Source organism: Thunnus thynnus, chromosome 7 (genome assembly GCF_963924715.1).
Source record: "Thunnus thynnus chromosome 7, fThuThy2.1, whole genome shotgun sequence".
NCBI lineage: Eukaryota > Metazoa > Chordata > Actinopteri > Scombriformes > Scombridae > Thunnus > Thunnus thynnus.
Genome location: NC_089523.1, coordinates 16,545,717 through 16,561,148, shown reverse-complemented (window position 1 = coordinate 16,561,148; position 15,432 = coordinate 16,545,717). Strand labels below are relative to the sequence as shown.

Here is a 15,432-nt window from a genome sequence, read left to right as displayed (position 1 = left end):
TTGTTTGTTTAATCCACACACTAACAAAAAGTAAAAACGACAAGTTGTGGTTTTACTGGCACTTATGTGCCAAAACTATTTTGCAGTGCAGACTCCAGCACAGTATAATTTAATCTTTATGACATTGCCAGGCAACCAGGGGAGACACCATGATGTCACTTGGTCACCAGCACACTGTCACTTTTTACATTGTTGTTTGCGTATGGATTAATAAATGGGATATGTCTTAATTAGTGGGCTTTAGAGGTGCTGGCAGGTGTATTATTGAATTTTGGAGTGAGCCAAGGTAGCTGTTTCACCTGCCTCCACTCTTTATGCTACACTAAGCACATCAAATCCTGACATGAGAGAGGTCTTCCCATCTAACTCTTGGTGAAAAATATAAGAAAAATCCATGTCCGGTTTAAAACAGACAAAACATTTTGTCTTTTCCCTGCTCGACGTATATTAATTTGCTTAAAGTGAATACATTGACTGGCACTGATGTCTTCTTTTCCTTTGCTTTTGCTTTTGCAGGATGATTCCATCCAGCAGCAATGACTTCCTGGTCCGTGACCTCGCTGCTGGGCGTAACTACGATCTTTGTGTCCTGGCTGTGTTTGATGATGTCATCACATCACTGACTGCAACGCGTCCTCTGGGTTGTCTGTCATTCACCACAGACACGGAGTTCAGCCAGTGTCAGGCGCTACACAGCCATTTCCTGGGCGGCACTATGATTATCATCATTGGTGGGATTATTGTGGCATCTGTGCTGGTTTTCATTATCATCTTAATGATAAGATACAAGGTTTACAGCCACCAAGGGGCAGGCCACGGAAAAGCAGCCATTTCTGCAGCTGCGCCAAGACCGCAGAGCAATGGACAAGGAGGAGGTGGACAGGTCCAAGTTCTACCTCGTTCTGCCTCAAAAATGACTGACAGTCAGGATGACCAAGCACTGGGGCCATCCAGGGCCATGTCGCCTAGCAACACCCTGAGAGACACTGTGGCATTGGTTGAGGAGGAGAGCAGTGGACGGAGCATAATGACAAGGACTGACTCCTTGGCCAATGAGGAGTTGCGATCGCCCACCAAGGCCCGCTTCTCCTCAAGGGTCGCCATTGAGATGAAAAGCAGACCACCATCTGTCGCCAAAGAGCCCACCTCCCCCAAGGAACTGGCAGGTAGTAGAGAGACAGACAGAGAGGAGGAGGAGATAGTCATACTGTAGAGAAGGCAAGCCACTGAGCAAGGAAGAAGCATTTCAGAGAGTTGGAAAGAAACACAAAAAAGAAATAAGTTGACGGAGAAGGAGCAGAGAGACAAAATAAGAATAAAAAATACAGTCAAATAGATAGAGATGGGGGATGAGAGAAAGACAATGTGCAATTGAGGGTGTGAAATTGAGCGAGATAATAACGGAGAGCAGAACAGTGAGAAACTGAGTGAGTGTGAAAGAGAGAATGAATAAGAAAGATGCCATACTTGTGGACTAGAAGGATAGCAAGAGAAATAGAGGATGAGACACATGTTCAACTTAATGTCTGTGGGGTTGCAGTAGCATTTAAGTTGTAGTATACGCTCTACTCCATAATTGTTGTCAAATTAGATCATAGCTTCTCTCACTCTGTACATGAATCTTGAATTAACCTCCCAACAGTGTAGTTACACAATATTACATCCTCCAAGCTGTTCTTGCCAACTCCTAGGCTTAATCTCTGAACAACAGAGAATAGTACATGTTACTCAAAGGCTTTGAAGCCACCAGACAGTTTCAGAAACCACTCAGTTTTTTTTTTTTTTTTCATTTCCCAAGTGAGATGTGCATGATGCTGTGACCTCTTTGTAAACTGCACCTTTCAGGCATCTACCACTGCATAGTTAGTCTGTGTCAGCAGTAGAAGAAACCTATGTGGGTTGATGCTACAAGAGAAAGGGATTTCTTAATGCAGGTGGGATCACACATCACACCACAGCCAACATTATTCACTTAAGCGTTCCTTGTGCCTCCTCCATTGGAGTGCTACAAACTATTAGACTTTAAGCACTCTGCGAAGGCTTGTTTGCCATTAAGAATGACACAACCTTAGAGCTTAAGAGTGAACAAGGAAAGTTACCTCAGTAAAAAGAAGAGGCCTTTGAAGGTTGGCTGAAATTCAACATCAGATTGGAAGAAATCCAAGACACTCATTTACCCTTTATAAAAATTTCAAATATCTCATGTGTTGAGGAAGTTAAGAGGGATGTCATTTTTTTCAATCCTTAAAAACTGTCATTTTATTTCTCACATCTTAGTATCTTCCCTGGTAGAATAAACAATAGACAGATGCAGTAAAAGACCCTGTAACGTCTCTAGATAGCTTATAAAAGCAACAAGCTTTACTAATTAGTTTTGGCTATGAATGCTCTGATATGTATCTATTTTTTAAATATTCTAATCGTATGAATGTTTTCATATAAGAATGAATTTAAAAAGTAAAAGTGTCTCCACTTTAAGCTATTCAGGCAGATACACTCTCTGCGTAAAGTTAAACTTGTAAATGTATGACTGTTCATACAGCTGTATAGACTTACAGTTGAGAGTCTTCCCCCAAGGGTGCCCTCTATATAAATCCAAGCAACTTGCTTTAGGTTCAGCTGGAGTCTAATTGAACCCCTCCAGGAGTAACAAAGCAGAATCTGGCAGAGTAACAGAGATAACTGAGACTGAATATCAGAATCAGAATCAGATCTATTGACGTAAGTAATGACGTGAAGTAGGTTTGCACATACAAGGAATTTGCTTTGGTGTTGTTGTGGTGCGTAACGGTCAAAATATACGCAAAATTAGGTAATCAAAATAATATAAAAATGAAAGAATATACTCTATACTATAGATTAGAATATACTACACATAAGGCAATAGGTAACTGATGCAATCATAACTGTCATTAATGTATACTGTACACTGTGGAATAAGACACTGTAAGAACATAAGGCTCTGGTGGTGGAGGGAGAATTCAAAACCAAACCCAGTCAGCAACAGCTATGAGCAGAAAGTAAAGTTTATTTATACACCACTTTTTACAAAGTGCTTCACTATAAATTGAAATGCTTAATTACACAGACCAGATAAAGAGAAAAGAAAAAAGGGGTTTAAGGGGTTTTATGATGTGTTGTAAAAGGAAGGCACAAGAAGAATGTGGAGACTGTGAAGCCCACACTAAAAGAAGGCTAGATGACCTTGGACGGTGAAGCCAAGAATTGTGATAAAAACATGATGCTCTGACACCTAGAAATTAGAAATCCCACGTCTGTGCTGTTATCAAAAGCTAATTTCTGAAGATGTTCCAGTGAGTATAAATGACAGGCAAAAGTTGAGCACAGTCACAACCTAATTAGCTGCACTGAAATTGGTTAATTTCCAGCTTCAGATCTATTAGTACAACTTGAGCTTAAGGCTTCCATTCACTGTCTCTTGATCTCTTGGCTCTCTTGTCTCCTTGTGGATCAACCTCTGGCACCAGCCTGAATAAAGTATTTTTAGTTTCTACAGTAGTGACTACTGGCTAACTGGCAAGAAATAGCTGTCAGAAAGCTTGAATAGTCGGCATGGGGGTACTAACAAGAACCAGAGAGGAGAAGAGAAAAAGGGAGACACTTTTTCTTGCCTAGAACTCTAATAATTTCTTGTCATTGTGCATTCACAGTATAATTCAAAGGAGAGAAAATAGAATCACATTGAAAGCACAATGATGCATGATTATATTATGATCTTTTCTTTAACATGCAAGACACTGATGGAAAATTGCTTTTATGCACCCTAGTCATTACCAGCAAAGGCTGTTAGATAAAACCTGCTTTTTATGTAATCAGGGCCCAGTTCTCTTGATCCAGACTTTTGAAGTCACTTGCATGTGCTCAAAAAGATCGCCTAAAATGCTCAATAGTGCTATAATTATAGGAATCCATAAGAGCATGTGAATTTTCCAGTGTACTTCCCCTTTAACACTAATCCACTCAGGAAATTAGAACGAATAAATGGAGGCACCATTTCACGTGAGTGGATTAAACAGCTGAGTCGAAATACTTTATCAGCGGCTGCTATGTCGTTCAATTGGCCTCTGTGAATGGGTTGAAATGAGGAGTCATTGAGCCTAACATTGATAGCAGGGAGGAGACGAAAAATCTGTGCAGAGCGCTGCAGTTTCGCCAGCAAGTTCAGGGAAAGTTTTCACCTTCGTCAGCTCTGCTGGATCGATAGTGGCTCTGACACTTATAACACAATTAAATGTGCTGGACTTTGCTCACATCACAGTCTCTAATTATTGTATGAAAGTTGCCTCGGTCCAGACCTTTGAATCCGCCCACACCACCAAGTTGAGTTGACAATTTTGTCTGATATCAGGAAAGATTTTGGATTGTGTCAAGTGCTATACTAACTAAAAGAACACCCTGGATATTAATTGACAATAGACATCATACTGAAATATGTTGTTTTCTAGTTGTTTTTCTTACTTTTGAAGCTATATGAGGGGGAAGTCTGTGTAGATGTAGTTCAGCAAGTGTTCTGAGAGGTTGATGGCCAAATTGGAGTTACAAAGAACAGGAGCTTGGGGGGTGCTCATTAGAACTGTAACAGGCTAGAGAACAGGCTAGAATTTTGCAAACTGTGATAAGGAACTTCCTTGAATTTTACTTTGTTGCACTGAGGTGCATATGCACCAACCCAAACATCCCCCTATAGGCCTAATTAACAGTTCTAACCACAACCCAAACTGACTGAAGTGTGTCAGTCAAAGGAGCTTCCAAAGAGCTTCCCAGACTATAACAACAACAACACACTAACAAAAAGTAAAGACGACAAGTTGTGGTTTTACTGGGGGGAAACAGCTAATGTGTATAGCAACTCTCAGTCTCCCTAATTAACACATTATATCTTGTTTGTTTAATCCACACACAAACAAAAAGTAAAAACGACAAGTTGTGGTTTTACTTGAACTTATGTGCCAAAACTATTTTGCAGTGTAGACTCCAACACTATAATTTCATCTCTATGAGGTTGCCAGGCAACCAAGGGAGACTCCATGATGTCACTATGCCTGGCCATTGGTTGCCAAGATAGAGATCCAGCATACAGTAACTCCCTGTGAAACCACAATTTGTCCTTTTTACATCTCTGTTTGCATGTGGATCAATAAATGGGATATGTATCAATTAGTGTCCTTTAGAAGGACTGGCAGGAACTTCGGAGTGAACCAAGGTAGCTGTTTTACCTACGTCCAGTCTTTATGCACATCTAAGCACATCCACTCCTGGCTGTACATATGGTAAATGCCCAGACATGAGAGAGGTCTTCCCATCTAACTCTTGGCAAAAAATGTAAGAAAAATCTGTGCCTGGTTCAAAACAGACAAAACTCTTTTCTCTGCTCGATGTATATTAATTACTGTTACTGTTATTAAGTTATTGTAATACATTGGCTGGCACTGATGTCCTCTTTTCCTTTGCCTTTGCTTTTGCAGGATGAGGTTGATGAGGTTGATTGCCAAATTGGACTTACAAAGAACAGGAGCTTAGGAGTGCTAATTGGGGCTGTAACAGGCTAGAATTTTGCAAACTGCGTTAAGGAACTTCCTTGAATTTTACTTTGTGTCATGGTGCAGGTGCCACCATATGCACCAACCCAAACATCCCCCCTCTAACCACAACCCAAACTGACTGAAGTGTGTCAGTCAAAGGCACAGTTTCGACCAAAAGTTCTAGACACTTTGTACGGAGAGGAACTAACCTCAGGAACTAAACTTGAAACTTTAAGTCCCTGTTGTCCTGTTTGTGTTTCCACCGCATCTGAGGAACTAGGTAGATCATGCAAATTAGACTCATGAGGAATTGAAAAAAAATCAGTGTTTGAAATACAGCATTCACACATGAGGAAAAAATAATGTCTCCACGGTATATCATATGTAGAGTGTTTGATGGTTATTTATTTGTGCTTTAGAACGCAACCTCTGTGAAACAACAGGAAAGCCTAAATTTACTTTTAACGGTAGCAAACACAATGTCCAATGTCCTCCCCTTGTGCTAAACTGGACCTAAATTGATACTAGAGTACTTCCTTGTTTTATGAATGAAGCGGTACACAAGTTGGAGCAGCTGCACTGTGTGTGTTTGACCAGTCAGTGATGGTCATCCCTGCAAACTCCACTCCCAAAGTTCTTGTGCTTTTGGAAAGTACTATCCCCAAGCAGGAGCTTTTTGTTGGGTAAAACAATCTCCCTGGAACTTCATTTAGACCCTGGTTCCTGTGGTGGAAACACAGTTAGAGGAACTGAGTTCCTCAAAAGATTCTTAATCCCTGGGGAGAGTTCCTGCAGTTGAAATGTGGCTCAAAACAGACAAACAGAACAATTATTATAGTTTTTATTTTGACACTTTATCCAGGAAGAAAAAGTTACCGCTGGCCTTTGTGTTCTTTGTTTTCTCACTTTGATTCCAGGATCATTGGCACTTTGAGGGCAACCTACAATGAGGGATAACACTCATGTGTCTGTACAGAGGCTGTTGGGGTTTCTCAGGGTGTAGCTGTGTCTGTGATGTGTTTCACTGGTTGCTGCATTGCAGAGAAAGGAAACATTGATCTGATTAGAGAGAGAGCTGCAGTGAGTCAGAGCGCCTGAGGAACAGAGTATCTGACAGATACACAGAGAGACCCCATTAAAGGCCCATGGTTGTCAAAAATGTGACCCAACATGAAAAAATAAGCACATTGTGGGTGATAGTTTTCCTTTTGTTTGCTTGCTTTTCATAGATCTTTTTCACATCCATATAACAATTGGTGTACATAATTTTGAATAATTTATTCTTTAACCTTAAATATGTTGCTAAAAAGTGCTCACTTGACTTTTCGTTTTCTTTTTGGGGTAAATTAGGTCCCCTTACAGTTACTTTATCAGAAGCTCAAGGCAAGTGATAGCATGTAGGGCTTGGGTTAGGGTTACTATCACAAGAGAAAGAAAAATGAAGAGAAGAAGAGAAGAAAAAAATCTAATTTCTTGAAAATGATTATTTGATTATCAATATAGTAATCAATTAATTTTCTGTCAATTAACTGACTAGCCAGTTAAAGCTACAGTATGCAAGTTCTGGAAATCAAGCTAGCGCTAGCATGAGTCTCAACAGCAAGTGCATTTCTATATTGATTGACAGCTGTGAGATACCACTCCTGACTTTTGTTTTCTCTGATTGGTTAGAAGGGTGAGACTTGTGTAAAAACGTAGGAAGGGAAAATCTCTGTACTGCTGACAGGCTGTTCAATGAGCCTGGGTAACAGAAGCCAATGACAACACCTCTCCATGTGAAGATATGCTTTGGAGCATATTTCAGCAAAGAAAGATGGACATATTCTAACTTTCAATCTTACTTTATGACAGCGACAACTTTAATTGTTTCAGCCGTAATTGCAAGACTCTCAAGCAAATGACAAGCATAGATGTTTGATGGCGTTTAGAAATATTTTGCCTTAATTACTAATTACTAAATAAGTAAATAGACAAATACACAGCACATTGTGGAACAGTTTGGCCCTAACAATGTAACCTTGGAGCTTGAGATCTCATAGCTTGTGATATGTGTGCTGCATGACTATTCAACATTAGAAGGAGCTCTTTAACCTTAATACTAAATGGAGAATTTTCTATCAGGATTAGCAGTAATAATATGTTTGACACAAACATATTATGCTTATGTGAAGCAATGTACTATTAATTCATGAACAACCAACTAAATATTGAATGTGTGCATGGGTGTTTACGTCTATAAATCACAATCACAAAGTACCCAACCGGGAACAAAGAACAGGTCCCCACAAGGTAACCCATTCATCTTTAAGGGGTTAAAAGTCAAGCAAGGGTATGTCTGTGTGTGTGTATGTGTGTGTTTGTGTGCCTGTAAACTCAGGGTCAGCTAACAAATCCCTGCAGATCTGTGCATGCATTCGTGTGTTGTAATGTACAAGGTTTGACTGCCTTGAGCCAGTGTAAATGCCCCCACAAGGTTAGGCGAGACAGAAAAATAGTCGAGTTTAACACAAAAATGTGTGTGACTCTGTGTGAAGAGCAAGTGTTCTCCCCATGGCCCATCCATGACCCTGTAGCCTGTCTGTCCTCCGTGTATTTTAATCTATCATCACTCCTTTCAGTGTCATCTCTTATGCCTGGCCTCATTCTTCACCGTCGTCTGTCCCTCTGAATTCATCTCTTGGAATCTCCCTCTGTCTTCCCGCTCCTGCTGTATTTCTCAAGCTCTCTCTGTTGCTTTCGCTCGTCTGTCTTCTTTAACCGCTTTCTGACTATCCTGACATTTCTACTTCCTCTCTCTCCCCCATTTTTCTGGGCTGTTTTGCTGCATTTGTGTCAGTGTTTGTTCTCTGTTTCTTATTGTTTTGTTTTTTTCTCCATGTCTCTCTCTCTCTCTTTCTCTCTCTCTCTCTTTCTCTCTCTCTCTCTCCCTCCCGCTTTCTCTGACTGTTTCTGGCTTTGTATTCTGCTTTCTTTCTCCATTTCTCTTCTCTGTCTCTCTGACGCCTCCAGCAGCAGACGACAGGCGGCCTCGTAGTGTCGAATGGAGAGACTTTATGATCTGAGGGTCTCTTGGCCTCACAAAGAGAATGCGCCAACACTACACAAAAAGAGTAATGAGTGGCACTTAAAACTTTAGCAATCCCTGGATTTCCTCCTATAGTATAGTCCTTCTATAGTTTCTCCCTTCTCTTACCCTATATCACTGCTCCTCACCCGTGCCTGTCTGTACTGTAGCCTCCCTCCTGAGTTTTACTTGCATGCTGATTTTTTTACCCTCTTGGGGGTTTCTTGTTTTCACGTCAGGTCAGTTGACACAAATAACACACACATACACAAACACAAAAGCCAATAAAACATATCATGTCACATACTTCTAGTTGTATCTAGTGATGAAAATGTTTTCTTTACGTGCTCACACTTTGAGGCATTCGTCCTTGAGATTCCTACCTCCACCCATGTATGATGGAATTAAATGAAATTTGATTAATGGTGCTCACAGCATAGAAAATTTACATACAAAATTTTCAGCAGCAACATTCCTCTCTATAGCCGCACTGATTAGTCAGTCAACAGAAAATTAATCAACATTTCCAGCTTCTCAAATGTGAGGATTTGATGTTCTGGATATATTTTGGTTTCGGACTGCTGGCCAGATGAAACAAGCACTTTGAATACGTCGCCTCTGACAAAATTACAATTAGTTATAATCCGCTGATTGATTGATGATGAAAGTAATTGTTAGCTGCAGCCTTATTTCTCTCCAGAAACAAGGTCCCTGCCTCTCATGTTTTCATCAGAATTACTTTCTGCTGAAGAAAACTGTTGACAGGGTGTTTTGTGGAATATCCAGAGTTACTGGGACAATCAACAGCTCTTTTAACAAAAGAGCTGTTGATTGTTGCTGTTGAGATGACGATGGTTTAAAATGTAATTTCTCTCTGCTGTAAGTAACACACTTTCATAATACTAGAGTGGAGAGCAGGGAGCCCAGCGACAGTGACAAGTCAAACCAAAACTAAACTACAGCAAAATGGATTGTTTTTTTGGGTATTTTTTTTTTAATGAAATTTTAGGTGAACTAATTCTTTAATGCTTTTCTTTTTCATTTATAGTCTCTTTTGTTTGTTATTTAAAGGCCCCTTTTATCTTCTCATCTTTCATGTCCATCCTCTTTCTTTCACCATTGCTGATCTCTGTATTATTTCTGATTTTCTTTTTCATTTGTCCTGTCTTTTATCTGCTTCTTCTTTCCAATCTTAGCTGCCTTTTTTCCATCCATTGTTTCCATTTTCATAACTTCACAATTGTTTTCCCTTTTCTTTTTTCCTTGATTCTCTTAATTGTATTCCTTTTCAATACATTCTGTCTCTTATCATCTTGTGCTCTTTCCTTTTTACCCCCTACCCTCTCTCCATATCTTTTCTGCTGGCACATCCTTTTCCTCTAATGCTCCATTTGCATATACCATTTCTTTTAAATCCTGTATTACCTCTCCTTTCCCTGTCTGTTTTCAATTTATGATGCCTTTTTTTTTTTTTTTTACTTCTTGTCCTTTCTATCCATCTCCTCGCCACTCACACTGGCTTATCGTCTCCACGTACTGCCTTCTCCTCTCTGTATCACCCCATCTCCTTCATCCATCTGCATGGTAAGAGTGATTGAGGAGAAGATGGGTGAGGAGTGGAGGATGATGGAGGAGAAGACAGTGGAGAGGTGCAGTGGTTGTGATGGATGAAGACAGGCTGAGGCATTAAGAAGACTCTGCTTCATTCTTAAACTGACACAATAAGCACTGGTTGTACATAAATGCTGTTAAGAAATATTCCTCCTGACAAGTACAGTTAAGAATGCTCTCCTTACAAACATACACATTACAAATAACAGCTGTGGCAATATACTGCCAGAGAAAGTACAGCTTCATCATTCCCCAAGATATTGCACTTCTTTGCATTTCCTTGTCAGTAGACCTTGCCTATGCAGGCTTCTGTTGTATCTCTCAACTATACAGAAGTTACTCTCATCTTTGACAATAGAAGATAACCTGATAGAAGTTAAAAAGTTTGAAAATTGTATTGAATTCGATGTTTGAAAAGCTTTTGCAATGTAATAAGTTAATAGATAATAGACCAGGTCTTACATGAGAACATTTTTGCAAATTGGACAATTTTATCGGCTAGAATCTCTATACAACTTTACACTTTCAATGAAAAAATATGATATAATGTGACTAAACAAGTCTAAACATACTCAGTTGCGGACTTTGTCCTTTTTACTTGTATGGCTTCAAAATGAGACTGATGTTACCTCAAAATCAGGGGAAAAAAATGACATTTGAACCTTTCGTACAGTTTCATATTGTCTTGTTTTGTTCTGTTTTCCCTTCGGAGGTAAAATACTCACAAAACTTAAAAAAAGAAATTCAAAAGTTTTCTGAATATTAGCTTTTCTTAAGTCAAACCAGAAGTTCTGAAAACAGAAATGCAAATCGGGCCTGTGGCTATTGTAGGATCAAGTCTAGTGCAATTTGGGACAGAACTCAACTGAAGTTAAAACCACTTAAAGGTATTAACGACACAGTCTTAAGGTGTTCATAATGCAGTTCTATTTTATTACTATACTAATGTGTCTATTCCAAATCTCACACATGCTAAATTGTGTCTACTATACATCTGCTGCTTTGTTCAAGTCCCTTGGTTTTGCACCCTTTTGTCAAAAGTTTTTCTAGTCCAGATTCTTTTTTTCCCTTTTTTTAACCCCATTGCTTTAAAAGAATCCCCTTTAGAGCACTAATGATGCCCTTCTCCTCATTGTCCTTTTAGCCTGACATTTTAATGTTCTACTTTCAAACCATGGTGTTCTTGTTTTCCTGTTTTCCAGAAGCCTGATGTTGTTGTTCTACGTGGCAGATGTGGAGAGTGGACATCACCACCAGGGAGAGCCAGTGAAAACCCTGAAGAAAAAAAAAGGCCCTGACTTCTCTCCCCATATCGCCTGTTTACTCTCCCTATTATTTTGTTTCCATCAGGTTATACACTTGTACTGTCTGATTTACTTTTAACTGCTTAACCTGGTTCTCATGTCTGGATTGGACGACCGTGTCAAGGCCTGATGGCTGTTTGGCTTTTGATTGGCCAGTTCCTGCAGGATCCAGCTGTTGGTGTGATCACCTTGGTCAGTTTTAATGGAATACCCATTAAATGCTGAATTTTCCACTTTAAAACATCAGTACAAGTGTGGAAGTCAATACAATGGGCTACTGGATAATTTAAAAAACAACACTGATATGTCTTGACATAGAAAATGGACAGAATATATGAATGAGCCTCTCACCATCTGGAGCCACATCAACATGCATGGACAGATACTGAGCAGATGATAAAAACAGACAGACAGACAATAAATGGCTAAACAGTAAAAGTTGGATGCATAGATAATCACACTTAATCTGCATCTGGATATAATATTGTAGACTGCACAAACAGAAAAGGAATAGAAATAAAGGAGTCTGAGTGAGTCCAGTTTTGGATATGAACAAACTGTATGGTAACTGCTCAAACAATAACAGCTCAGTGCTTGTGCAACTAGACATAAGGGACTCAATATGGCTGGTGCCAAGTGGCTCCACGCTATTAATCCTTGGGGAATAATGCAATTCCACTAAACTGAACTGAGCTAGTCTGAGCTGGAACTCAACCTTAACTGGACCCAGTCGGAAGTTTGCCTCTGGAAAGCACATATGTAAGGAAACCTGAACTGAACTGTTTTGACTCGGACAGAACTAAATAAACCTGGTCCTAGTGGAGCCTGGACTGGAATTGGAAAATGGAGTTGGATTAGTAATCTGACACAGACTAAACTGGACTAGACTAGACAGGACTAACCTGTTTATTCAACTGCCCTGGCGCAATATCCACTGCTTTCCAGACCTTGAGGACCTTTACCACCCTTTCTCACATCTCTCCAGGCCCACTTAAACAGGTGAGTAAGCTACTGATTAGCCTATTAACCTATCCAAATAAGCAGCCAAATGAGAAGGTATGTCACCCAAAGACTGGGGCTCATTAATTAGGATGACATATGGTAACCCACCGGCAGTCACCTTGGCCGTCCACCAATTTTGGGTCCTGCCCTATAGTTAAAGACACACTTACATTTTGCAGTGTCTCCTCCTGCCACGAGTGGTCTGTAACCTAATGAGGGCACCACTTTAACGAGTGCCACCTAATTGCTGTCAGCTAGACAATTAGAGAGCCACCCTGGCTAAAACAATCTGCTTCGTTACTCTCCACTGACAGTATCACAACAGGCGACAGGAAATGCATCCCCCCTCTTGTTTGGCTCTCTTTTCTCATGCTCTTTTAGCATCTGAGTCACCCCTTATCACACAGTCCTCTCTCCTTCTTTATCTCTCTACCTCTCTCTGGCCGTCAGATGTCTCTTGTTTTTTCCCTGCCCGAGGCAGTGATCGAATACTGGTGGAGAATATAATATGCTGGGTGAGGATATGGTTATGAGCTAACACCACAGCCTCAGGGATGGATTTTGGCTGTACAAGGGGGGGGTCAGCAATATCCCTTTAGTCATGGACAGAGGCTGATGTCTGATGTCACAGAATTGAACTCATGGAGCCCCAAGATTGGAGAGATTTTCGTTGTCAAAATGAAATTAAACATTTATTGTAGATGATTAATAGTGTGGCCTGTTAAGTAGTCAAATTTTTAAAATCTGGCCTCTGCTGGACTTCACTGGAAAAATTGTTTCAATAATTTCTCTTCAGACCTATAGTATCAGTCAAAAGTTTGCACACACCTTCCCATTCTCTCGAATAAGAAAGTGTGTCCATGCTTAGACACACTGGTACTGTATTTTAAATCATAGAACTACGGTACTAAACTTTTGAATACAAATGTACATGTAATAATCTTTAAAAATAATTACCATGAAACACAATAATCATGAATAACTCATCATTTATGGAATATATGTTTCTTACTTGTCAACAACCAATCATGTACTGTTTGTTGACAAGAATGCAGTTGTTTCTGTGTAACACACAGACATTCAATCATTGTTCATTCAATTATATTCATTGTTTGTTCATAAGTAGTGTTGAATCATAAACTTAATCGATTTTCTATTCACATTTTGAATTTACTTGACAATATTTCAAAAAAAGTAAACTTTTGGCCCAAGAGGATGAGTTTAATCTAACACCCAGAGATACACACCCACACACAAACTGTGCAAGGATGTTTCTGAATGAGAAAGCACCAAGAGACGGAAAAAGGAAAAGAGGAGAGAACAGAGACAGGAAGACAGGTTGGTGAGAGAAGAGAAGTCAAAGGTTTTTCCTTAAATTAGCTTATGGAACTATACTTACTGCCTGAAAATGGGTCACAAGTCTGGTTTGTTTGGTTGCCACATTACTTCATATCCCTTTTCAATATAATTTAAAAGGTCAAATGTTGTTTGTTTAGTGTATACATGCTGTAACTCTGTAACATTCAAAGAACTAAAATGGTGAGACATAACAGCAATTCCTGCTGTGTTTTGACTAGAGAGCGAACCAAAGTCATTATTTTCTGCTGTAAGTGATGGTTACAAGATGACTACACAGTGTTGCAGGGACCACTGGTAATGACAGCCATCTCTGATTTTCATTTACATTTGAATAACAACACCAGCAACACCAAGCAAAACCAAGCGACACCAGAGTGGTTATTAAGGGCACCTTTGTCATAGTTATCTTCTTTTATACACCTATGACTGTGAAGCTATATGTGTGTGTGTGTGTGTGTGTGTGTGTGTGTATGTGTGTGTGTGCATGAGTATGTGTGTGTTTCGTCTCAGGACAGCATGAACAGTATGAGTATGATTGCAGATGTCAGACTCAAGAAGCTGTTTACACAAGCAAACATTTTCTCTCTGCACCATAGCTGGTATATGATTGTTTGAGCCATCTTTTCCATTTCTTTCATGTACACACACACACACACACACATACCAAAAAGAGAAAGAGACAACATAAAACAAATACACAAACTAAAAGCATGGCATAAAAATAGATTCCACATGAAAAAAATAGGTCTGTAAAGTGCATAGAGTCATTAAGTGCCCTCAGTCGTGTTCAGAAATTAAAGGTAAATACAGTAAATCTTCTGCTTGCATCCAATTCTTTATTTTATTTTATTTTATTTTAAAATTGCAGTTTTTGTTTTCATTCACATAAAAGTTTAGATGGATCCTATACTGTTTTCATAATTTCTCGATTAAGTGAGAAGCTCATAGGCTGGTGGGTAGGTATCATGGTGAAATAAAGAAATTTTACCCAGCAGCCATTCACTGTATCAGGAGGCAATGGGAGAAAAGGTAGAAAGGACATTTGATTAGTGTGATCTCCTTTGTTACAATCAATATGGCTTTCATTCCAAGGACAAATTCAACTTTTTATAGAGTTTTAAATGTCGAACCCATCTGGCTCTCTAAAACTTATAAAATGCTTCCTCTATATCTAATTAGTTTTATGTCTTGTGTTCTATAGTAATCATTATTTCCATCATACATATGGCTGCTTGTGTAACAGTCTCCCTAGATAACAGCTCAATATTGGCCTGATTTTTCCATGTGGTGTTTCATGACAGGATCGCTCACGACAGAAACTAGCAAGTCAGACTGATTTACACCTTTGTTCGTCTCATATGATAGATACATGCAGAACTGTGACTTCAAAAATTTCTGTGAAGCTATATTCATCTCTTTTTAACACATTTAAGTCATATGTGGCTACATTGGAAGGTCTTCAAGTTTGCATCAAGATACATCAAGGAGAAAAAAAGTTTGCGCTGTCCTCCCCAGAAATAAATCCAGGCTTTATTTCCTATCTTTCTGT

The 15,432-nt window shown here is 39.5% G+C and overlaps 1 protein-coding gene across 2 annotated transcripts in view; it reads left to right on the top strand.

The window, feature by feature from the left end:
* Positions 1–15,432, top strand: part of zgc:172282 (leucine-rich repeat and fibronectin type III domain-containing protein 1-like protein) — an 81,565-nt gene that overhangs the window by 57,035 nt on the left and 9,098 nt on the right. Inside the window, exons 7-8 of one of the 2 annotated variants that reach the window (XM_067594614.1) lie at positions 517–1,166; positions 11,421–12,521. In XM_067594614.1, the coding sequence (XP_067450715.1) occupies positions 517–1,166; positions 11,421–11,428 (658 nt within the window). In that variant the 3' untranslated portion in view covers positions 11,429–12,521. Of the gene's footprint in view, positions 1–516; positions 1,311–11,420; positions 12,522–15,432 lie in introns of those variants that run through there. The other variant, XM_067594612.1, reaches the window with a different exon arrangement.